This window comes from Pygocentrus nattereri, chromosome 23 (genome assembly GCF_015220715.1).
Source record: "Pygocentrus nattereri isolate fPygNat1 chromosome 23, fPygNat1.pri, whole genome shotgun sequence".
NCBI lineage: Eukaryota > Metazoa > Chordata > Actinopteri > Characiformes > Serrasalmidae > Pygocentrus > Pygocentrus nattereri.
The window spans coordinates 28845826-28872594 of record NC_051233.1 but is presented as its reverse complement, the minus strand read 5'-3'; the positions used below and the strand labels follow the sequence as shown (position 1 = coordinate 28872594).

The window sequence follows — 26769 nt, the reverse complement described above, 5'->3', positions numbered from 1 at the left end:
AGTTTGCGTGTTCTCCCCGTGTCTGCGTGGGTTTCCTCCCACAGTCCAAAGACATGTAGTCAGGCCGATTGGATATGCGAAATCGCCCCCGTGTGTGAGCGCCAATGCGATGGACTGGTGACCTGTCCTGGGTGTATCCTGCCTTCCGCTGGATGACGATGATGCTGGGATAGACTACAGCAGCAGCACCCCCCCGCCCCCCGGCTTGGAAAATGGATGGATGGATGTCGAACTGTGTCCATGTGGAAAAGCCACTGGAACACACCTTGCTGTGGACTCTGGACTCAAAGCTTTTTGTGGGACACAGCCATGTGATTGCTTTACAAACTGATTCAGAATGAGCGAACTAGACTGGGTTTCCATGGTTTCATGCTGATACCAAGCACATATCTTGACTTAGATTTTATATATAAAGCCCCCACCTTTACTGTGAAGGAACTGTTTTGTTTGTAGTGTTAATCTTATATTCTATTTTTTCTATTTTCTTCTAAGATTTCAGATATTAAGATTATACTGTATTTGGTGAATGGAGGAACAGCAAAATAAGAATTTCATTGTACAGTATAACTGCCTGTTCTGCTGTGCTGTGACAATAAAACTCTTGAATTGAATACTTGAACACCCCGGGATCATAGTTGTGCTACTAATTACCTTTATTGCTCTAGAAAGAAATCACATTCTTTTAAATCACTGGATGCTTAAGATTTGGACTGCTATTCTGCTATTAATGCTTTTAACCTCCAGTTTTTTTTTATGTGCACTGGGTTTAAAAGCTTCAAGTAATAAACCCTTTTCTGATACAATTTAACCAAAAGCTTCACTGCTTTGCTTTGCTGTCACTAGGAAAATGGTCATTTTTACCTGAAAGACATACATCATGTGGCTCCCACACCTCCAGGCCATCTTCATCCAAAAGACTTACTGTAAAAGCTTCAGTGTCAAAGAACACCACAAATGTGGGGTGATAGTTTGGGCCATAGTCACACTCGAATGTGGCACTCTAGAGGAAAAATAGCTGCTGAACTCAAGGATACAGAATGCTAGAATGTCTTTGAGGACACAAAACTTTCTTTACAACTGGATGGTAGATTACCTTTGGCTGGGCCTTGTAAGGGTCACAGGATGGTCTGTATTTTCTACCAGGGGTAAGCTGGCATGTGGAGCTGGTGTCATAGTACGTACTGCTCTTATGCCTTTTCTCTACCTTGAAAGGCAAGACGTTTTAGAAATTAAAAGGCATAATTTAAATGCGTAACTGTGCTCCTGCTCATGTACTAAGATAAAACAAAGACATTCACCATTGTTCATGAGCAATGCAGGCCAGAAATATAACTGATATTTGCAGATATTAAAATTACCTCTTCATATGGCACATTCCACGGCAGTAAGTGGATGTGTAGTTTTTTCCTGCTTTGCTTTCCAGTGATTTCTTTATAGAAGAGTAAGACTTGAGCACCAACAGGACCAGCATAGAACATGTTTTTCAGAAGGCCAAGGAGGGAAAGGCCTTGGATACTGATAATCACATGTGTGCTTGTCACTTTCAGTGGCTGTATGACCTCTACATTATCACCAGTGAAATGTGCCACAACCAGCTCAGACTGGTTTCCCTCTGCAGTACATAAACAGCAAGGGCAATGTTTACAGTCTATTCAAACACAAATTTGATGCTTTAACTTGCTCTTACAATCATTGCAGTTATCCTCTTTATATATAAATGGAATCAATTCAAGGCTTCAAGACTGACTAGAGCCTCTTTATTTCATTATCGAAAATAACATACCTGAAAGTATCTCACAGTGTGGGAGGTGCAGATGACTGACCCAAACTTCAAAACAGTCGATACTGTACAGAGGACCTGCAGGCTTCATCTGACTTAAACCATCCAACACATGGGTATCCCAGGAGTCTATTCTGTACTGCAACTCCCCTTTGCCCTCCATCTCAAACACAAGGCTGGTCAATTTGCACTGGAACTGACCAGCATGAGGGCACTGAAACCTGCAAAGCAGAAGATGCATTGGGGTAAGCATGTTTAATATATGCAATATTTTAACCAAGTGGTATATAGGTAATTTAGATAAAACAGTACCTGAATGAATTGTTGTTTTCAATCACCAAGCCTTCAGTTATTTCAGGGATAAACACTTCAGGGACTCCAAGCTATTGAAGTGTAGAGCAGTAGATGAATTAATGCTTACTATATATACTACACTTAATACTACACTATAATAAACAAAATGATGATGGTGACTCACATTTTCATTGCCCAAACTCTTGAATTCTTCCCGTATGCAAAAAAAATCATACATAAGGCGTTATCTACATAGAGTCTGCATCACAAATCTACAAGACAAGGCCGAGTCTAGCACACAAACAGCATGGCAATGTTTTGTTCAAATTTCAGGTGAGTTGTGTCAGGACGTTCAAAGTTCAAATATGATGGTCACCAGCAGGGAAATGACTGAACAGGTAAACCAACCCTTCCAGTTCCCAGTTTTAGTCTAGTATTGTTTGGGTCTTGTCCCAATCCCAAATCTACCAGACACACAATCAGCTGCTCTGCAGATTTGCATAATGCATAGTGGAGTATGATGACCCTGCATTTAACAGCTAGCATATGTAACTGCAATTAGCTCTGCAAACTGGAGACTGATTGTGCACTGGGTCCCTTCAGCAATGCTGCTCTGTGAGCTACATTATGAAGTAGGCTATGTGATGGTGAGATGAGTTTACTATCAAAAATGAGTCAACTATAATCATTTATCATGCTAACTAATTGCTTTTTACAGAAGACATGCGTGTGTTGCAGATTAATTTATACAGTGCTGTCTCGCTTGCCTCCTAATCATTAGCCTTCAGTACAGGATGTAGTGAGGGTAGCCTAAATTAATAACTTCTTTAGTCTGCCTGTATGAAAGTTAAAGTTGTGCATTAAAAATTTTAATTAATTAACTTTATTCAAATGCATATTTTCCTCATCAATGACTAAAATATGTTACATCAACACAGCTTTGTCTTTTCATTTACTTCTGGTAGTACTTGGACAGATTTATGTCAGTTTAAAACAATAACACTATATGACTGATAGATTTTTCCCTACGAGAGTGCCACCCTAAAAGTTCTAGCTATGCCCCTGTTCCTTGCGTCTCGACAGAGATGTTTACATGCATCTTTACAGAGCTACAAATCAGCATTAAGAGGAGACATTACATATTAAACATGGTTAATGCAGCATTTCTGAGTTAAAACAAACGTTTAAAAGTCTGATTATAACTCACCCAAGCAGATATTTTCACTGGTTGGCGACTCTGAGTTCATAAATCTAGAATACAAATATTTTTGAGCCATTCTGCATAGAGAGAGTCTTCATTCCGACACATTTTCTCACTCATTGGCTCCCACAGATCAACCTATTAGCTCTGGTACGATTTCTTTGTGAAAGTACTACTAGAGCTACAACCTACCTATAGGAGTCCAACAGGGAAGAACATTGAGGAGGACTTCACAATGCTCAATTCTTATTTTTCTCTTTAACATATTCCATCATGCTAGTCTACTCAAGGCCTCTACATACTACAAACATTGTTAGATATATACCCTTTACAGAAAGTACCTTTTTGATATTCTTCAACACCTGAAACTGAATCTGGACAAGACAGGTCGACAACCTGCCTTTTACTCAGGGCCCTTCCCTACACTGGACTCATCTGTCACTACTGCCTCCTTCACCATCCATCAGAAACCTTGGAGTGATGCTGGAGGATCAACTTCGATCATTAAACTTCTTCCCCTTAGATCCTGACGATTCCTACTTCAAAGCATCTGGAGAATACAAGCCTTTCTGGCTGCAGAAGCCACACAACGTTTTGTTCAAGCTCTAGTTATCTCCAGACTCTGCATGCCTTCTCTTAAATGTTTTACTATTCTACTAAGCATTCAGAATAATGTCTCCTGATGTTTTCAAATGTGACTCCTTTGCTGAGATCATTCCTTTGATTTTCTGTGCAAGCAAGAATGAAAGGTACAAAGCAGGCGTTAAAAGTTTGAAGGCTTGAAGCTTCAAGGGGGCAGAGTTTTGGATACTTATACAAACAGCTTTCACTTTCTTTAAAATATCTGCTAAAAAATAACTGAAAAACTCACTTTTTCATTCCATGCTTCCCTGGAATCTTCACTGAGGTTGGAGAGCCGTAGCCAGAACAGAGGGATGAGTCTATGGAAATTGATAGTACTGTCAGGGTCCAAGGATGAGTAAGCATGTGTAGTTGATTTTCTCTTTTCCTCTTACTACAAAGGTACAGATTGCACAATGCCAGCAACGTATTAACTTCACATTTTCATTTTATAGCACTTGCTTCTGTCATTCAAGATGTTTTTTGCACATGTATATTCAATGGAAAAGGTTCATGCTGAAAATAATTCATGCTTGTCTCAAATAGCATATCTTGTCACATTATGGACTCATTTGCTGAAATGTTATCACAATTACTGTAAAAGCTGAGGGAGGGACAGAATATGCATGCAGCTATACAAAGTCCATACTCTGAACACTTTATATCATATATTGTTTGTCTTTAAACACACAAAAGTGTCATTTTAAGCTGGAGACTATTAGTAATTCTTACCGATATTTGCTTTGATATTCTTGCTCTGTTTCTGTACCTTCATCTTCTCTTTTGGTCTTGCTTTCTCTGCTCTCTTCACCTCCTCCACCTTTTGAAGAATCTTTCTACCTATTTTAAAATAACACCCACTGTTTGCTGCCACCATCTCCTCTATCTTCTCCAGCAGCTCTGTGACCTGAGTGTCATCACTCCTGTTCTCATTGTTGAGAACATGATACCTGTTCCTACATTTCTCAACCAGCCACTGAAGGGCCCTCCCTTCACTCTCAATGTGCTGCTCTATGGGTGTGTCTCCCAGATAGTCCCCAAAGGTGAACAGCACTATAGAGTGACTCCAAGCTCTCTGACTAAAAAGCTTCATATATCCGTTTAATATGCGTCCCTCATGTCCTTTAAAAACAATGTCCACTCGAATGACCAGCAGGAGACAGTGGGGTCCTGGAGGACACAGAGACATACTGAGCATTATGTCCTGTTTCAGTAACTCAGTGCTCTCCTCTTTAGCCCTATTACTCCACCCAGGAGCTTCAACCACAGTGATGTGTCTTCCTGCTACTTCTCCCTGTCTCTTCACACACTGAGAAGTTCTCTTTAACTCAAACTCCTCTCTGTTCAGGATGGTGCTTCCTGCTGAACTCTTCCCAGCATATCTGTATCCCAGCAGAACAATCCTCAGCTCTGAGAGATGAGGTGTGTATCCTAGAACATAAAAAGCAGATTCACAAAACTTTTAAGCAAATCTTTCTACTTATTCTGTAACAGTGATTGGCAGTTAACATAATTATTCACAAAAATGGCTGTGCAAAAATAAGTCCTTCCTATAAACCAACATACCAGTCAGTGATCTGAGGTCCTTTCTCTGTTTCTCCACCATCATCATCCTCTCTTTAGCCCTTTCTCCCTCTGCTCTCCTCTTCTCTTCCACCTTCTGTAGAATCTTTCTGTCCATTTCAAAAGGGCGTCCACTGTTTGCTGCCACCATCTCCTCTATCTTCTCCAGCAGCTCTGTGACCTGAGTGTCATCACTCCTGTTCTCATTGTTGAGAACATGATACCTGTTCCCACATTTCTCAACCAGCTGCTGGAGCTCCTTCCCTTCGCTCTCAATGTGCTGCTCTATGGGTGTGTCTCCCAGACAGTCTCCACACGTGAACAACACTATAGTGTGACTCCACACTGAATCAGTGAGAAGATTCAGGTGTCCCAATAATACTGCACTTTCATCCTCTTTAAACATGGTGTCCAAACGTATGACCAGTAGTACAGTGTGGGGCCCTGGAGGACACAAAGACACACTGAGCATAATCTCCTGTTTTAGTAACTCAGTGCTCTCTTTTACAGGTGTATCTGTCCACCATCCTGGAGCTTCAACCACAGTGATGTGTCTCCCTGCTACTTCTCTCTGTCTCTTCACACACTGAGCAGTTCTCTTTAACTCAGACTCCTCTCTGCCCAGGAGGGTGTTTCCCACTGAACTCTTCCCAGAATTTATGCTCCCTAGCAGAACAATTCTCAGATCCCTGGTGTTCTCTGTTAATGAAAAAAACAAAGGACAGGTAGTTACAGGCAATTAAAGAAGTACAGCTAGGTTTTATTGACTTACATGTTTAATGAAACCATACCCTAATATGCAAAATACATTGTGATCTGCATACAAGATATGAGTTGTTATAATCAAGCATTGTCACTACCATAATTCTTAGCCAAGTCCTGGTTTATGGGAACCTGGATGTTCCGAGTACAAGAGAGCTAAGGCTGGCCCTATTGGAGATACTGAAATATCCCTAGATGCCCTAATTTTGTTATTGTTATAAAGAATCCTGCCTAGGATGCAAATACAACACAGATCAACTGTGCCCAAAAACACTCTAAGTTCACTATAAACTAATCCCAGATCCCCACAAAAGTGCTGCTGAACCTGCTATTAAACAATAGAAGTGAGGCAAGAACTCAACTCAACAAAGTATAATCAAATGGCCAAAAGTAAGCCTTATAAGGAATGCCAAGAAATGTAGAGAGATTGCATAAAAATTTAAGTGGTCATCCACGATGATGGGTTGGAAAGAAAGGGAAATTCTGGAGCTTTCAAAGATGAGGCTGACACTTAGGAGAACCTGGAGACACATGCGGACACAAGAGCTGAGGAGGGCAGACCTGACAAGGGCATAGAGGATCTAAAAGTGCAGAAACCAAGAAGAGGACAAGGCAAGGTATGCCCAGGGCCTTCTGTAGGAGAAGAAGAATGGGAAGTTGGATTTCACCGGGGAAGAAGTTGGGGACAACACCAAGAACCCTGGAAAGAAAATCCCACTCAGCTCACAAGGGCAAGTGCCTTGTCTTGCTAATCCATTCTCTCAGTTTAACATCTTACCTCCCAAGTGGAGTGACAGTAAGTAAGTGGTATAACTAGTTACTTCAGTGACTTACAGATACATTATACACCACAGCAGATGTAACAGGTAGCATTGGCTTGAGAAAGGCATAGGAACAGGCTGTTCAGTCTCCCCAAATTCTATTCACAGCAGCCTTTGAAGTCATCTTAATCGGAGGTAAACAGAAGGTATAAGGTCACAATCAGGCCAGAAATTGCCACCCTCGGCCTACATGGATATTTCCACCAGATAGCAGCTTGCACAGAATGGCTCCTGAAAAGGCTTGAAGAACTAATCTCCTCTTTATAAAGGAGCTAGACCTTCTCCTTTATAATTGGAGAAAGAATCCCACTACTGCTGCAGCACCCCATCTGAAACCTGAGGAGCAACAAAAATCTCAAAATCTCAGTTTACCCGGTACCAACACCTGATATGGCCCTTGAAATTGTGCGAGATTATCCATGGCATCGATCATCCATGGTACTGAAGACAACTTCAATTTCCACTTAATCTGAAGTTGCCACTGAAGCCAATCAAACACAAGAGAAGGCAAGTTTGGTTTAAGAGCTTTGAGAGTCATTAGATCAGTCAGTATGTAACAAAAGGCCCACACCCAAAACAGGTCACAAGTATTCTGAGCATCAGCAGACTGAGGGACCAGGTGGTTGTTGGCAGGACCCAGTCAGGCAGGACTGCTCTAGGGTGTGGAACAGCTGCAGTGGTGTGGTCATCAGCCACACACAGGAAGAGAAAAGAGCTAATATCAGAAGTAGTAAGGGTGGAAGGGGAGCAGTACATGGTCAAAGCAGTTAAGCAGCAGCCGCGAGGTAAATGGACAATATAGGAAGGAGATGTTAATAGAGTGATAAGCTGTAATGACATGTGGAAGATACCACAAGTCGGGCTCAGTTTCCACATCAAGGTACACCTACAACACCCTGCCAGCCCCTGGCAACCTCTGATTAAACTCTGAGAACAACTGCCAACTCTGCAATGCCCCAAATTCAGCCCTTCAACTCATTCCTTTTAGCATTAAGATTGCATTGATACAAGATCAGTATAGATGGTGACATGACTGAGTCTTACAGAAAGTGGCAGAGATTGTGGAGGCTGGTAAACAAGAGACAAATAGAGATCATACATCAACACATAAAAGGTTAATCCATTTTATCAGGTAAGGAAGTCACAGCACAGAAGACAATCAGAGAGGGAAAACAATCCTGACACCTGGGAATAGCTGTATCCTGAGCCTTGATTGGCGCCTTCATTTCTCAGCCAGAATTAAAATGCCTAACCATTCAAAGCTCATGAAACAGCAACATCTCTCTCATCTTCATTCACAATTAAATGCAGCTTATGCAAATCAAATATCTCTAAAAAGAAATAATGGCAGTGAGGAATAGTAAATAAAAGGTTTGTCTACCATCCCATCAGCATGTTTATAGCCAATTAAACATAGCTTAACTGGGAGGGTGGGGAGGGGGGTAACCCTATCTAGACATAGTTTGTGGCTCAAGGGCAGTAGGTGCATCAACAGTAAGAAAACACAGGAAAATGAAGGTCACAGCTGTTAACCCGGCCTATTTACTGCTAATGATTTCCAGCAGACCATGTACTACTTCAGTATGTGCAACTGTATCTGTAATTGCATGTCCACTGGACAGTTTTGTGTATTTTCTGTCCGGTTTAGCTCTGGTATGGCCGTGTTATTGCTAATTCTACTATCAATACTGAGGATACAGTCTGGGAGGAATTCAGTTGCTCAGGAGATCTGATCTAATTCAAAACCTTTTTTTTGCAGAAGGCTGCATGCAGCATTGGAAAGTGGCCAATTATAAAATCCATACATATTCATTTAAAAACTTTATACTGCAGTTACCATATCATTTTTAATACCATCAAACCTAAAAAGTAGTGATTCATCTCGTCATATCAGAGTGAAGAACATGACCATCTCAATTACCAAGTCATATTTTTCTAGTTTGCAACCTATATCTGAATATCAGGCCTCCTCTCGGCTCATTGTTGCAAATACATTTTTGAGACATCTTAAAACCGATGACATGAAGTAAAAACAGATGCAAATAAAAGCAAACAAATTATTGTGGAGTGGAAATAAAAAAGTTCAGTTCCTCACCCATTATGCGTCGTGTATGTGACGTCCTCCAATGATCCAGAAACTTTAGATCTGATTTGCAGAGAGAGGAAATGTTTTAAAGCAGTACGTGTGAATGTGTGAATGGATGGGTTTCCAGACATGCATGTCAAACAGAGGCAGCTGAACTGTCATAGCCTCTGTTTAACTACCCTTATATCTGCCACAGAGGAAGGTGGTTCTTTGACAACTGCATCTGGTAAAGCAGTAGATTAATTGATGCTGGCATTTCTGTGGTTTGGTATTTCCTTGTAACGTTGCATGCAGGCTCATGTCCTGAGTTGCAGCACCTCCTGCCTTCAGAATTGTTCAGCTGCAACTGCTGTGAAATACTAATGTAATGTATTTAAGCATTTACAAGTTTGTTTACTATGAAAAGTACATACTTTCATTTTTTTATATTTTAAACATGTTTTAATAAATACTAGGTAGATTATTTTGGAACAACATATGAAAACTTAAGTGTATTTAAACTGTAATTAAGCTGTGATTATACAGCTATTAAATGAATTGAGTTCTGCTTTTGAGTGCACTTTCAAACAACTTTAATTGCATTTAGTATGGAACTTAAAAACTTATTTTGTTTCTGTTTGTTATTAATTATTCATACTTGCAATATATCACTGGCCACTTTATTAGGTACATCTAAGATTAGATGCATCTTCAGTCTGTGTTTGAAGACCGTGAGAGACGCTGCTGTTCGAACAGCACAGAGAAAAGTCTTGATGCTTGTCTTCCATACATCTTGAAGGATGGCGGGTCAAGCCAAGCTGTACTTGAAGCTCAAAGGAATTGAGGTACAGTCTTGAGTTTTGACCAGTACCATTAAAGAGTGAGGGGCTGGTCCATTTATGGCTCTGTAGGCAAATCTGATGCACGCAGATAAAGGAAGCCAGTGAAGGGAGCGCAGCAGTGAGGTGACATGAGTGAACGTAATGAAGACGAGCCGTGCTACTGAATTACTGAAGACCAGCCAAGAGTGAATTGCAGTAATTAAGCCTTGAGATGAGTCTGATTGAGTACTTGGGTGGCCCTTTGAGTCAGAAAGGGTTGAATCCTCTGGATGTTGTACATCCAGATAACTGGCCATCCAGAATCATTCCAAGACTTTGGGCCTCCATGGCTCTGCTTTAATGGCCTAGAAATTACCAGCATTAAAGTCACCATCGCTCATAATGTCCACCTGATTTCCAGATGATACACATACGAACTGCTCTACTAAACAATGATAACAATAATAGTTGTTTCCATAGCGATGTGAATGTGTGTGCTTGCTTGATCGCAGTGCATTCAGTGATAAAGACTGCATGGTGCCGTCTTATAAACAGTGATAGAAAACTTGGGAGCACATGAAAAGCTCCTATTCCACATGCTGATTTTGGTATGACCAACGTGGACATGCACACCTGCAATGGCCACACTGTGGAGGGCCCAAAGAGCTGGACACAACAATAAATATAATAGAATGATGCTGGCATGCAGCTGGGCAGGGGACATTGATGGACTATGAATTTATGGATTTAAAAGACATTGTTAGAAGATTCTTCCAAGAAAAGCAGAAACAAAGAGATGTTTTGATCACTGTTTAATGTAAGAGTAATATGAAATATAGGCCACTCAAAGCTGTGTTATAGTGAAACGGCCACAGGTAAGACAGAGACACCAACACACAGACAGAAACTAAGGGGTTTAGACACAATGTGGAGTAAATCACTGTAAAGCTCAGTGTCCTGTGGCTTACATGCTTCATACTTATTCTTACATTTAAAAACTACCAAAATTCCACTTTTTTAATTTTGATATACTGACAAAATCCTTTTGGACGCCCTCATCAGCTCATAAAGTAAAAAAACTATTCTAAATCTGAAAACATCGCATGCTGGCAACACTTACTGGACAAATCTATGCAAATGCATCATCAAATAATAATACTCCTAACACATAATACCCGTCAATATGAAACATACTTGCATATATTTTCATCAGCAGTAGTTTGCAGTATTCTGGAATAAACAGACCTTTCTTTCTAGTATAAGTAGCCCTAATATTGTTATATGCTTTAATCATGATAGACTGTTGGTGTATAAACATTTGTGTGAAGTATCGGTTCAGAATGAAATAAATGCATTCTTAGTTTACATTAATTCCCCAGATTTTATTGCTCATTCTGGCAGGAAAGCACATCAGCAGATCTGTGAGAAACCTGCAATCACTAATTGCTGATCAGCCGAAGCTCATATACATCAGTCCATTAGTCACTGAGAGGCCTGACTGCCTCATGCTGCTAAATGAATAGACAGCTGTTCAAATTTACGCTTGTATTAGAAACTTCAGTTTGCCGTTTCATCTCATAAAGTAACCTGTTACGGCTTAAACCAAACCCTGTTCATCATCAGAGTCAGGTACTTTCTCAGCGTTGAGGGCCCGTTTGTCCTCTGTAGCACAGACTATGCTTCTCCAGCGCTTGTGCTTATAAAAAGTACTGAGGCTCAAGCTAGCACTAGCTTTCCTGCTACCAGCTACACCCTCCATTAGCTTGAACCTAAAAACAAAAGTGCCCACTAGCTTCCTCCACCAATCTTCCTCCAAAATGGTTATGAGTCCCTTTTAATTAAAAACCCAAATTAAACATAAACCCACTTTTTATTTGGCACAAAGTAAATATACCAAAGGCATGACTAATGCCACAATAAGATAAGACTGTAATAATGATGATTGTAATAGCTATTTCCTGCATATATACACCGTTCAAGAACTTAAAACGGTTAACTGGAACGTTTCAGAACACATTTCAAGTTCTAGATTGGTTTGTTTAATTAGTGTAAGAACTAAAGGACACTTGTTTATCACAGATAAGATATGCAGCATCATTTATCACGGAGGGGAAACAGCAATTTAGCTGCTTGCAGAGCCCCATTTGTAGTCCTGTTTACCAAAAACTACATCTCAGGTAGATCTTGAGATACAGTGTGTGGTTGATTCATTGGGTCTTGCTTGATCCAGCTTCCAATTCATCTACTAATGATTGTAGCTTCACTTTAAGGATTTCATAGAATTCTGCTTTCACAGCTGCTCCACCTGAGTTGAGACCATCATATAAGATCCTCATTTGATCCTGAGATGTTTTTTCTCCTCTGATCTTATTGTTCATTTCCTCACTAATAATTTTCTTGCTTAGTAAATCATCCGCTATCTCCTTCACAGAGGAGATTCTCTGAATGATCGCTGGCCTGTGTTCATCCACAAATTTAACAGCTGAAACACAAATAAACATCAGAACGACACTTAAATAATGTACACTGTAAGACTTTTTTACTGTGCCTTCAGAAGATCTATTTTCATGCACATGCCAGTGACATCATCTGTTGTAAAACTCAGAAAATCAGACAGTCTTACCTGCCGCCACTTTGGGTGAGGTTGCCTCTGCACTGGTATCTGCTGTAGAAAGATCACAAATTCATACAAAAAAAAAACGCAAGTTTATACAACATTAAAATAGTGTACAAACAATGTGTTAACACTTGTCTACCTGTAAGAAAGACACGTCGGGGCTCCCACACCTCCCGACCATATTCATCCAAAAGACCTATTCTGGCATTCTTAGTTTCACAGTCAAGGAACACCTCAAATGTGGCATGAAAGTTGAGAGACGTGAGGTGTAAGTCAATATCAAATGTCTCAACCTAGTGGAAAATCAAAAAAAAAAATCAAAGAACACCAGACTATTCCAAAATGTCTAAAGTAAACGTGTGTATACATATATATACATATATATATATACATATATATATATATATATATATATATATATATATATATATATACACATATAGCTTTTATGGTAGTCACATATACTGTAGTTTACCGTTGGTTGGTATTCATGAGGGTGACAGGATGGTTTGTATTTTCTTCCGGGGATCAACTGGCATTTGGAGGTGGTCTCAATATATTTGATGGACTTACGTTTTTTGATCACCTAGAAGGGAAGAAATAATATCACTAAGATCCAAACTTATCAGAAAACCAATACTCAGAAAAACTATACCCTAGATCATATTTTGGAGGAAATTATGCTTCATCAACACAGGAGTGTCTAAGAAGGTAACACTTTTACATTACTTTACATGAGAGCAGCATGTGGTGTGTCTTCCTTCTCAAAAATAAAACAATGCAGTGATTGATTAAAGCAGATTACCTCGTCAGTTGGTATGTTTCCAGGCAACAGGTGGATGTATAGTATATTTACACTTTGCGTGACCGCCAGTGTTTTGTAGAAGAGTAATACTTGGGCATTGATGAGATGAGGCTTAAATAGTAGATCTCGTAGATCGCTTATGATTCCAAGGAGAGAGAGACCTTGGATGCGTATGATCACATGTGTGGATGTCACTTGCAGGGGTGTAATGATCTCTACATTATCATCAGTGAAATGTGCCACAGCCTGTTTGACCTTATTCTCTTCTGAAATGAGAAAAAACAAAAAGATATAAGAATCTTTACTGAATTTTAAGGTTTTATTTTGGAGGCGCTAATTTTTGTGTAATTTCATCTACATGATTAAATTCCATATTCACACAACAGTAACTACATTTGTCGGAGTTGCATGTTTAAAAGCTTTTGGCAGGATAAAGCAGGACTGTGTAAAACATACAGCATGCATTATGGTAACAATATAAGACATTTTGTTGTAGGACTGTTCTGATCTTTCAGATTATTAATGAGGAAAAAATACATGCATGCCTCTCTGCCCCAAAGGAGATACACCAGCCACTCAAGAAGCAACAACAAAGTATTTTTTTTTCTGCAAGCAGCACCGACTTTACGCTATCTGTCTATTCCAAATTAGCTTTCTTCTGCCAATCTGTGCATCTTGAAGGTAAAAAAAAACAAATCAACAAACAAGCAGCAAATAACCCAGAAAAACACTACACAGACCCAAATTTACTAGCCCACTATTCCCAACTTCCTGATGGTGGTCGACACCTGCCTGAGGACCCTTTGAGAGATTATATCCAAGTTTTGTGATGCAGTTGGTTTACTGATAATTGAACCATAAAATCCATAAAATGTTATGAAAGTTAAAATGAACTTACCAGTATCATCAATTATCTCACAGTGTGGGAGGTGCAGATGACTGATTGGACCTTTGCAGCACTCAATATTGTACAGAGGACCTGCACGCGTCATCTTTCCCAAACCATCTAACTGCTGGGTATCCCAGGGCTCTATTTTGTACAGCACTTCCCCTTCTCCCTCCATCACAAACACAAGACCAGTCACTTTACACTGAAAGTGACCAGCATGATGGCACAAAAATCTGAAAAACAAGAGAAAAACCTGTCAAAATTTAGAACGATTGTCAATCTAGACCTGAGGGCCCAAGCCAGATCAGTTGTTTTTCTGGTCCAGCTCCTCACACATGGACCTTGGATCCATTGCACCAAAGGGTCTAAACGAAGGTGGTCTTAACTGGACAATGATAATGAGACATTTATAGGTAAGACTAGTTTTCAGAGTGGACTTTATGCCAGTTGCACCAACAAAACTTGTCCAAAGTACACCTACACACAACTAAGACACAGGCCCAACTAAAGCTAACTTTATACAGTGAAACTTATCTGCAAACGGATGGACAAGAACCTGACATAGAAGAAGGTCTGTAAAGCCAGTCATAATGGTGTAAGTTACTAAGCAAATCTGCTGTGCTCACACCTACAGCTGGCATCTTGCAAATTGATGCTATAATAAATAATAAAGGACTCAACTCAACACCCAGCTAAACTTTTGGGAGCAGGAATATATGAACTGCTTTGAGGGTCTGAGATTTAGATTGAAAACACATGGAAACATTTCCAAAACAACTCATTTAAAAAAATAGTGAAATAATTACCTGTATGAGGATGTGATCTTGTCTCCTTGACTTTTTTCAACCGTTTCAGGATTAAATATTTCTTCATCCATCAAGGACAGCTAGAGTAAAAAAACATGGAATTATATTCTAGATATTCTAAAGCTAGAATAAGGAACTTTCTACAGTGATTTATCATTCAGAGATATACAGCAACTACACTACTGAGCAAAAGTCAGAGACCACCTTCCCTTATTTAAGGTCCAGTTAAAACAACCATTAAGTTCATGTTTCAGGAGATATTTCTGAGGACATTAAATGTACAGACCCTTCCACAACTAGTGGCACCCCTGGTACAGATCTGAATTAGCTTAATATATCTAAAAATATATCACTGCTGTTGGAGTAAAACCTTACTTTGTGTAAATTTCATGACAGATGTCCTTCTCCTGTAAAGTTACTGTACAATGTTTTCTTAGTACAACAGTTTATATATATATATATATATATATATATATATATATATAAACTGTTGTACTAAGAAAACATTGTACAGTAACTTTACAGGATATATATATAGCCTTTATGGTAGTCATATATACTGTAGTTTACCGTTGGTTGGTATTCATGAGGGTGACAGGATGGTTTGTGTTTTCTTTCAGGGATTAACTCGCAGTCAGAGGTGGTGTGAATATATTTGTGGTGCTTAAGTTTTTTGATCACCTAGAAGGGAAGAAATAATATTGAGATATACCACAGCTCATATGTTTGGAGGAAATTAGGCTCATCATCAACACAAGTGTCTCTAACAAGGTAATCACTTTTACATTACTTTACATGGGAGCAGCATGTGGTGTGTCTTACTTCTCAAAAATAAAACAATGCAGTGATTGATTAAAGCAGATTAATAAGTAGTGTTACAGTAAAATGTAACATTTTTACATTTATATTTTAAAGTTGATCAAAGTGTCTAGGAACATTTGACTCATGATCCATGACTACATGTTTCACTGGGGTATACTTAACATAAAATGTCTGTTTACTGTTCAGGATGACTGCTACTATCTTCTTCTACATTTATTAGATGTTATTATAATAGACATGTTGTAACCCTAATTGTGAACAGTGCACTCACATCTTTAGTGTCCGACTGTGTTAATGTTGAAATGTAACTGCTGAAAATATCACTGTGTTCAGCAAGTTCATGCAGTAAGAGAGGCTCCATCCTTTGAAGGATTTTATAGAATTCCACTTTCACAGCTCTTCCTCCTGAGTCTAGAGCGCTGTACAAGATCTTCATTTGCTCCTCAGGTGTTTTTGCAGTTTGAATGCTGCTGTACATTTCATCAGTGATCATGTCTCTCCTCTTTAACTGGTCTGCAATTTCCATCACCGAGGAAACTCTCTGAATGAGCTTTTCTCTGTTTTCTTCAACAAAAAAACTAAACAAACCTGAAAAAAAGAAAATTGAAGAGAATTATACATGAACGTTTTTAACTCATGTGTTACGTCCTGTGTCTGGATGTTTCCTTTTCCCTCTCTCTCTCTCTCTCTCTCTCTCTCCAAGTGTTTTCAGGTGGATGTTGTTGCTGCGTGACTGATGTCTCGGTTTTCCCGGCATATGATTGGCTGTTCCTGTTGGCGCCTGTTACAAAAAGCCTTTGATGTCGCAGCAATATGGAGCGTTTTTTTTTCTTATTCGGCCTCGCACGGTTCCGCTTCCTCTGGCTGCCCGCCAGTCGACAGACCGGTTATTGCTCATTTGCTGTCCTACAGGTATCTGTAGGCCAGTGAAGACATTATTGTAGTTTTGGTTTCTTTTTTCGAAAGGAAACGTAGGGGTGGCCTGCCCTTTTCGTTTGATCTGTTGGACTTTGTTTATCGGTGTTTTTGTAATTTATTTTCTTTTGTTAGTTAAGTTAGTTATATTTCTTTCATTGTTATTAGGCTCTTTTGTTTGTTGTTTTGGGCCTTGGGCCTCCATGAAGTTATGTTTCCTTTATATTTTGGTTTTCTTGTTTCAGTGGATTGCTGAGAATAATTTTGATGACTGAATCAAAGTGCAAAGCATCGAATAAATTGTCTGTCATGTATTGAGTGCTGGGGATTTCCCTTCTAGACACCACAGTGGACTGTGGCTCTGTTTCCCTGCACCAACCATACCTTACTGACATGAATTCTGACACAGCACAAACATTCAGCACAAACTATATTTTGGTTCATTGGATATTTCATTTTTGGACCCTCTGCACTTCAGGCTAAATTCAACAAAGAAGCCAGTGACTAGGAAATTAACTCTCAAAATTATTCAAGTTTTATGAAATTTGTAACTCCCTTTAGCCCTAACAGTTGAACTTTTACCCTCTAATCAGGTGAACTGAAGAGAATAACAGTGAAACTGAAAGTTTACTCACTGAGCTCAATGGCCCATTTCAGCCTCTCGGCGATTCGTTTGTGGCCGATCATCCTTAAGATCTCCATTGTCACTTGCACAGCATTCCTCGCAGTGAAGGTATTGATGAGAAGGTCTGCCAGGTCCATGTTGTTCCTCAATCTCTTCACATTGTGGTGCAGTCGAGGCTCTAACCAACAATCGCAAAGATTGTTCTTGAATTTCTTCAGATCAGCTTCATCCAGGTGGTTCAAAGCCCACCTCAGATCGTACTTGATTTTATTCTCCAAGTGTTCTTCACTCTTTGTTTTTACTTCATTGCTCTTCAAACAAACAAAGAAATAAAAAAATAGGTAAATATTTACAATAAACAATGAAACATAGAATTTGTAATATTAACTGAAAAAATGCCTGGAAATGAAACAGGATGTGTGACTTCTACAGAGTGCTGCATACAAAATAAGACTGTAAGACTAAAGTAAAGTCTTGAACATTTTCTAATATACATATTAAAGCCAACTTCATTCGTGCATTTACTTGATTATTCACTAAAAGAATACAGAAATTCTCAACTAAATAAAACACACTGGGGCTCAGTTACTTAAAAACTCCCAGCATCCTGTACAGTCATTAAACTTTAGCTGACAATCAGTCATCATGTAAATCTTTTTCACTTGTCTTTTTTGTTCAGTGTGTACAGCTGTTAAAGTACAAGCCTAAAGAGGCCAAACTGATTAGCTGTCTGATCTCCTAGCTGTCAATACTTATTAGGCTTAGTTACCAACTGACCGACAGAACCAGCTCAAGCTCAAATAAAAAAACATTACTCACTGCTGCCCCTAAAGCTGTTAGAGCACCAGTCAGAAGGTTCCTTAGTGTTTAATGCTTTTATTTACATGCTTTTGCTTCAACCTAAAGGTAAAATTCACCCATGCATGTGATCAGATCATGGAAAAACTGTTTAATGATTAATTTTTCTTACACATTTTAAGACACAATGATATTTATAGAAATGTATCCCTCAAATCAGTGAAGTTAATCTTAAAAGCTCCACTCAACTGTTCTGGGTCCAGCCTCCAGCTCACTCACTAAGGAAGGCATCATCGTTTTAAGGATTTCATAGAATTCTTCTTTCGCAGCTCTTCCTCCTGAGTCTAGAGCTCTGTACAAGATCCTCATTTGATCCTGAGATGTTTTTCCAGTCTGAATGTTGGCGTGTATTTCAGCAGGGATCATTTTTTTACTTTGTAGGTGGTCTGCAATTCCCATCACTGAGGAAACTCTCTGAATAAGCATATTCCTGTATTCATCCACAAATTCAGCCCCTGAAAAAAAGAATATGAAAATGAATCACACATAAACAGAGTTTTTAGCTCATGAACTCATTGAGTGTTAGGAAGTTCCCTTCTTCTAAATACCACAGTGGACGTTGCTGGCCGCTCTGTTTCCCTGAACCGGCCAAGGGCCTGTAATGTAAATTACTAACATGAATTCTGACAGAAAAGGACTCTGAATACAAATTGTGGTTTTTGATTTGCTACTACTGATATTACACATTTATACCCCTTTCGAGACGAATGCTCCAGAAAAGCAGAGAAACACAGTGCAGTATTTAAGACAGTTCAGATATAATTACAGTAATATCTCAGATAAAAAGACACATAAGGACTGAAATTGTATTGACATAGATAAAAGCGGATATGTGGATAATATGGATGTTTATAAACGTCTATTAACGTATGAGTTTTTGTAGTTGACTTACCAATTCAAAACCACGTTCACGCTCAAGTTCAGGTTCTATGGTCCACAGGCCTGTCCTCAGAGGGAGGAAGCAACAGAGCTTGTTTATGAGGAGCCTGGCCTCTTCCTATTTCCCCCATTATAACACAAACATAGGACTGTAAAACACCAGACGGGTAAAATAACTAAACTTCTAAAAACAAATAGTTAAAATAGTTTCTAATCACTTGCCCTGAACTTTCTTCTAATTTTAGAAAGTAGAAGGACTTATTTTACTGAAACAGCAAAGAAAACTCACCTGCATGTTTCCTTTTTCTACAACAAACTATTGGGCATCAGGATGCTAGCAATAGTGCTACTGAGTGCTGATTGGTTGGCGAGCCGAGTGCCTCATTGGCTGTTCGCGCTTATTGACGTCATGGATGTACATGGGTGCCATTTTAAACTCCTATAATGTGAGTTTAAAAGCTCTTAAAAACAACAGCGATGTTAAAATGTTTTACACGATTCAGTCTTCAGGAATTTAATGTATCCTTTTATCGTACAAATGTTTAAGCTTTTATAAATTACGATGTTGCTCAAGTTGCACATCTTAACACATTCATTGTGCTGAGCATGTCCAGTTAAAAGACTTTGGTTTTGAATGAGTCCAAAGAAACAAAATCCCTCAAAACTAAAGAGACATCTCCAGACCAAATAATTAGTCTTGGGAAAGTGTATTTTTAGTGAAAATGCTATGGACTGTGGCTCTAAATCACGGTCCACATCTACATTCCTGTTCTGTTTTTTCTTTTTCCCCACTTTTAACATCACTACCACTTTTTTACACATTTTATGTTTTTATACATGCCTGCAAAAATGCACAGACTACTAGAATGGCCGATCCGATCTTTTTCAGGCGCTAATATTTGAGTTCAGTTAAGTGATACTTTTTATAATCCCACAAATGGGGAAATTCCACCACCGCATTTAACACGTCCGTGAAGTGAAACACCACATACACACTAGTGAATACACACACACTAGGGGGCAGTGAGAACGCTTGCCCGGAGCGGTGGGCAGCCCTATCCACGGTGCAATTGGGGGTTAGGTGTCTTGCTCAAGGACACCTCAGTCTTGGACTGTGAGCACTGGAGATTCAGTGATTAAGTTTAAAAAAAGAAAATTAAAGTTGTGCTTATGAAAGCTGATTTTAGTTTTCCTGTGGGCCGCTATGCTTTAAAGTTATGCATAGGTGGGCTTTGGGCTGGAAAAGTTTGAGAACCCCTGTTCTGTGCGTGACTTACCGTGGTCAATAGGCTAACCCAAATCTTCTTCTAGACTGAGATCTTGCAGAGGTATTCCAGTGTGTGACATCATGTTAAATGTATAGATTTATAGAGACAACTTTTCATATTGTACATGAACCAGATAAAACCACTTGTGTTGGGCAGAAGAAGATGTGGGAAACTGCTCTTTATGGAACGGGAACTTCAACAGCGCGTCTTCAGAAAGACTAGAAATGCCCAGCACAGACAGCACTGTCCCAACACAGAAAATGGAAATGCAGGACACAATATGTGGGGAGGGTAGACAGTTCTAACCAGTAGTTCACCACAAAGCCCACCCTCCCCAGACACAATTACTCTAATAAACACAACTACATACAACCAACTCCCACACAACAACAACAGTCCCTTTTTTATCTGAACTGTGGGATGAGAAACACTTTGCATGGCCACACCTGCTCAGCTCTTCACGCCGCTCAGAGCCTGTGGTGGCCATTTGACTCGAGCTCACCCCTCAGATTTTAGCTGAGTGGTTTTCATGAAGTTGTGAAATGCAGCAAATTCACAAAACCAGTCAAATGATAAAGCCATGAACTCACCCATCTTGGATCTGAGGAATTTCCTCTGGTCATACCCCTTCTTCTTCTCTTCCACCTCCTGTAGAATCTTTCTGTCCAGTTCAAAAGGGCGTCCTCTGTTTGCTGCCACCATCTCCTCTATCTTCTCCAGCAGCTCTGTGACCTGAGTGTCATCACTCCTGTTCTCATTGTTGAGAACATGATACCTGTTCCTACATTTCTCAACCAGCCACTGAAGCTCCTTCCCTTCACTCTCAATGTACTTCTCTATAGGTGTGTCTCCCAGACAGTCTCCACAGGTGAACAGCACTAGAGTGTGACTCCACACTCTCAAAGTGAGTAACTCTAAGTTCTCCTGTAGTTCACTTACATCCACATTTTCACATTTCTTGTCTAAATTTACCACTAACAGTACAGCATGGGGTCCTGGAGAGCATAGAGACAAAGCAGACTCCATTTCTTGTTGAAGCAGCTTTGGTTGATGAAGTCCAGGCTTTGTCTTTTTCCATCCTGGAGCTTCAACCACAGTGATGTGTCTCCCTGCTACTTCTCTCTGTCTCTTCACACACTGAGAAGTGCTCTTTAACTCAAACTCCTCTCTGTTTAGGATGGTGTTTCCTGCTGAACTCCTCCCCGACTCTGCATTTCCCACTAATAAAATCCTCAGTTCTGAGAGGTGGTGCTCAGACCCTGAAATAGAATAAAGCACATACATCATCAAGACATTTTTCAAATGCTTTGAAATAAATGAAAGGCTTCAACAAACTGCTTTGTTTATGATGATTTAGTTGCTTTGATGTGACTTTAAAACAAACAAAAATAAATTACTACAAGAATAATGCAATTTTATTTAATTACTACTTTTATGTATAGTGTTTTTTTGTAATTAAATATTTAATAATAAAACAATAAATTAAATAGTTTTTGTGTGATTGATAGGCCAGTGTATCCTTTCATTATTTAACATTCATTTCAAAGACAGTATTGAGAAACGGGAAAATGGGTTGATTCTCATTTTGGTTCTGTTAGTATCAAAGGAAAAGTCAAGAAATAGCTTTATAGACAGTTTTAAAACCTGAGACTGTTGAAGGTATTTTGCTTATCCAAATTTAAAATTTCCTATTACTTAAATTGAGCACATGTATGATCACAAAAGCAACTAAAACAGGCCTGCAGCTTGGGGCCAAGCCCTTTCCTGTGCAGGTCATACAGCCACACACGCACTCCAGATGATATCAGCTGGTGCACAGCAAGGAGATGGTGGCGGAGCTCCTTGGCATTCTCCACTCTGGTAATGCTGTCCTTTCCATTGTGTTCCTGAAAACAAGCCCCATAGTGTACTGAGCTCACGGCTGAACATAAGGAGAGCTGGAGTGATCCCTGTCGACTCCTGCATAACAGAATGGCAAGCCAGTAGAAGCAGAGGCAAATGTTGGTCAACATAAAACATTTCACAAGACCATCACCCTGAAGGTGGAGCAGTGGAGTCTTCCAGATGACCTGCCTGTTGTAAACAGACATGACTGCTGACTAGAAGTTACAACCTTGGTCACCATGGAGCTCCTCCTGCATTCTGAACTGGCAAAAGAACTCCTCTACAAATCGGCTCTACCGTCATGGCTGCACTCTGGTCTAGGACTGCATATGCCTTACGCCATTTAGTGAAATAATCCACGCATTAAGTGCAGTGCTACAAGGAGCAATGGAACCAGCGTTCTTTTCTACTGGTTGTTCTTTGTAATCAGGTTGGCAATTCTTAGCAGTGCATGGGTACCAGGACAGGGCATCGGCATTACTATGAAGACACCTGGCAAATTGTACTTGTGTAATGTCATGATTCACCTCTGTACCTGGCCCTCAGGCACCTTGAATTACATGAATGCACAAAGCGCCGGTAGTACAAAGCCAAGCCAGACAGCTACACAGCTCACCAGTACCAGCTCACTGGTACATGGACCAGCACATCATTGAGATGCATTGAGATGTTTGCCATCGATGGGATATTCTTTCAGAGGACGTCTCACCATCCCCCCTTGCAGCCTCTTCCTTTGCATGGCATTGTGTTACTCACTTCTGAGCCCTGTTGTCAAGGATGAGCTCTGCTGTTTTGGCTTTAGTGGCAGCAGCTTAGAGGCTAGCTGGTTTGTCCCACATGTCGCCTCAGCGTTTCTGCTCCGCTATGCCCCAGCTAGATGCCACCGGTCATTCTGCTACTTATTATTTTATTGGTTCCATTTCGTTTGCTGGCCGCTCCGCTGCTTCTCTCACTGGCTACTGTTGCAATGCTTCTCTCCATTCTTCTTTCCTTCTTCACCATCTGCTTTCAAATTCATTGTAGAACCGTTCCTCTCCAGGCCATTGGGGGGGTTGAGCACTATGCCACTTCTGACACCAAATGTAGCAATGTCCAGAAAGAGAGTCAGGAGAGGCCATAATTTCTGCTTGAAAATGCTTTTTTATTCCATTCTATGGTAAACACTTCACTCGGCTAATTAAACCTACCACCCAGCCCATAAACACACAGTAAACACAAACACATCTCAAACTAACAAACAACAACAGTCCCTTTTCACTGGGGGAGCACTCCTCTCATGAGCCTCTGCGAATGGTCTTTTGCACAGTATGCATCTAGGCTCCTGAAAGGTAGCATGCTCTGTGGTAACTGCCGCAATATACGTTTAAATGAGTCCACATTAATACTGAAAACAGAATTCACAGTGACCTAAAGCTCTGTTTTATTATGGATCAGAGATGAAAACCCAGAAGAAAAAACAAAATCTCTGGGCTAGTCTGTCTGCATTAAAGCACAAGCCGATAACTGCATAATCTCTCATGTACTCGCATCTAGTCGTGCTGCCCACTGACGTTGGATTGCATATCAAACAGGAAACTGTCTTTAGAAGCCATGAAGTGTTTTCATAGCTTTTGCTGTTTTGTCTCTGCTGATATGTATTTCCCTCTTCGATCATGTGACGCAAACGTTGTCAAGCCAACTAATCAATAACATGATTCTTTGCCAACAACTGTTTAATATCAATATTATTGATATTAAATGTTGCAGCCTTAAACATATGGGAAAATAAAAGTGGTTCATTTAAAAGGGTCTTTTAGTGAAAATGTACAAACACAAAGGTCACCATATTACAGCTCACAGGCCTGCAACATTTTGTAGCATTGTTATATGCATGTGTTCTGCTTGAGACCTCCAAACTTCATGAGGCCTTCAGATTAGCTTAAGAACAGCGTAGAGAGCTTCATGGAATAGGTTTCCATGGCCGAGCAGCTGCATCCAAGCCTTACATCACCAAGTGCAATGCAAAGCATCAAATGCAGTGGTGTAAAGCGCTGCCACTGGACTCAGGAGCAGTGGAGACCGGCGGTTTGGCAGTTGCCTGGAGAACAGTACTTGTTTGACTGCATGGAGCCAAGTGTAAAGTTTGGTGGAGGGGGGATTATGGTGTGGGTTTGTTTTTCAGGATTTGGGCTCGGCCCCTTAGTTCCAGTGAAAGGAACTCTTAATGCTTCAGCAGACCAAGGGATTTTGGACAATTTCGTGCTCCCAACTTTGTGGGAACAGTTTGGGGACGGCCCCTTCCTGTTCCAACATGACTGTGCGCCAGTGCACAAAGCAGGTCCATAAAGACATGGATGAGCTAGTTTGGTGTGGAAGTACTTGACTGGCCTGCACAGAGTCCTGACCTCAACCCCATAGAACACCTTTGGGATGAAACAGCAGAGACTGTGTGCCAGGCTTTCTTGTCCAAAATCAGTGTCTGACCTTGCAAATGTGCTTCTGGAAGAGTGGGCCACAAATTCCCAGAAACACACTCCTAATCCTTGTGGAAAGCCTTCCCTGAAGATTTGAAGCTGTTATAGCTGCAAAGGGTGGGCCAACATCATATTAAACTCTATAGATTAAGAATGGAATGTCACTCAAGTTCATAAGTGTGTGAAGACAGAAAACAGAATACTTTTGGTATATTGTTTGCATATAGTGTATATCTGCACTATGCTGCATTTATTGGGGAAAATTAGCCTTTAAATACGCAAAGTTAAAGATTTTGTTTGGGCCTACTAAACATCAATGACAATAAATGTAGTTAAACCATTGTAAACCATTTAACCAAATGTAGTTAAAGTATGTAAGACATACTTTACACTGGCCACTATTTGGAAATGAATGTAAGCCAATTAATCAGATGTCTCTTGTGGAAATAAGAAAGTAATCAAATAAAGAATAAACAATTTGAATAACTCACCAGAGCGAGGACCTCTACCCATCTGTCCTCCCATCTTTTTCACTTTAACTTTTGGATCTAGAAAAAAAGGGGAAGATGTCTCAGAATGCTCAAAAATAATGAGAATTCAGAGCTTTGAGTAAAGACAGATGTATATACAATAAAATGCTGAGTGCAACTCGCCCACACTGCCTACTGTACAATTATTCATAAAGAAACAACACCAACAAAAACGTCCATGAGCCATTTTCATGTAGCTTAGGTTCAGGGATGGGGGAGTAGCTAAGTAATGCACACTGTTTTTATAGCTAACTACAAATTTTTGTAGCTAGTAGCTGTAGCTGCTTCAGTTTTATAAAATATAGCTGTAGCACCTACAAATGTCTGTGTGGCTATAGTGATCATTTTTGCTACAATTTTACTACAGACTTGCTACAATCATAGAACTGGACTGGTGTTGATTATGTAATCCTGATGGAGCTGCAGACAGTTTCTTACTAGGATTAGCTCAGGGGTCGGCAACCGAAATGTTATGAAGAGCCATTTTATCATTTGATGTCCGTTTTACCATCACGACTGTAAATATGTCTCAGTGTGTGTTCATGTCCTTGTACAGGCTAAAAATATAAACAAAAATGCACTCACTTTTCTTTGCTTTAAGCATCAGCTCAGCTACAGACTCTTTTCTCGTATCTCCAGCAGGAAACTATTCAGTGAAAGTATTTTCTTGTAAAATGTCTCTTAACGTGTGACTTTATGAGGCTGAAGTCGCTTCTTATTCACCAGCTTTTTGTTCAAATTTTTGCCGTTCCACCTTAAATGGGACCTGAGGTGCTGGAATGTACTGCTGCACCATTTAAGCTGCATATTTTTACTGGGCATAAGCAGAAAGTTCTGGGTAGCTCTTGGTGGCTCTAACCTATAAGACAATAAGAAAAAGAGAAGAAATAAAAAATATATGTAAGATGCAATTAAAACAAACAGCACCAAAAACAGATTTATAAAAGTTATCAACCTCTGCCAGATAAACTAGTTGATGGCTCATGAAGCTTATATAATAACTTACTCTCCAACATGCAAATCGAACACACCCTGTAATGAGAGCAGTTATGTGCCACACGAGGCTTTGGGATCGGCTGGAAGTGATACGACACCACAGTAGACGTTTTCATTTTTTGTTTAAATTCATTTTTTTTATAAATCTGATCCAAATCAAACAAATAAAACACCATCTGAGCTCAGCTGAAGTCAGGCTGAAGATGTGGAAAAGTTCATCATGTGCAGTGAACTGCATGCTCTGAATGCCTTACAGTAAACAGAGTGTGGTGAAGTGCTGTACGTCGTTTATTACAGCCCTGTAAAGTGTCCTGCAGATCCCACATATTATTCCCAAAACACCAAACATGTAACTGGAAAACGACTCTCTTACCTGTTCCTCTGTCGTTTCTCCACCAACAGAAACTGTAGTTCCTCCTTAGCCTGGTGTTGTTTTTTAGGCAAAGGGGGAAAAGACAGAGTGAAACATGTAAACCCCACCCTCCCCCATTTCC

General features: G+C 39.9%; 1 protein-coding gene across 1 annotated transcript; it reads right to left on the bottom strand.

The window, feature by feature from the left end:
* Positions 1-26769, bottom strand: LOC108437021. The gene is made up of 26 exons (XM_037533704.1): positions 26649-26769; positions 25865-26138; positions 25241-25297; positions 21003-21671; positions 18455-18720; positions 17418-17718; positions 16139-16455; positions 15616-15726; positions 15046-15125; positions 14249-14472; positions 13351-13616; positions 13021-13131; positions 12685-12838; positions 12552-12593; positions 12138-12410; positions 9138-9200; positions 5463-6158; positions 4629-5327; positions 4147-4216; positions 3282-3325; positions 2259-2284; positions 2093-2163; positions 1784-2001; positions 1359-1612; positions 1094-1204; positions 1-1000 (listed from the first exon to the last, which is right to left on the bottom strand). Exons 2-26 carry the CDS (start codon positions 25881-25883, stop codon positions 818-820), a joined length of 5325 nt encoding a protein of 1774 aa, XP_037389601.1. The 5' UTR covers positions 25884-26138; positions 26649-26769; the 3' UTR covers positions 1-817.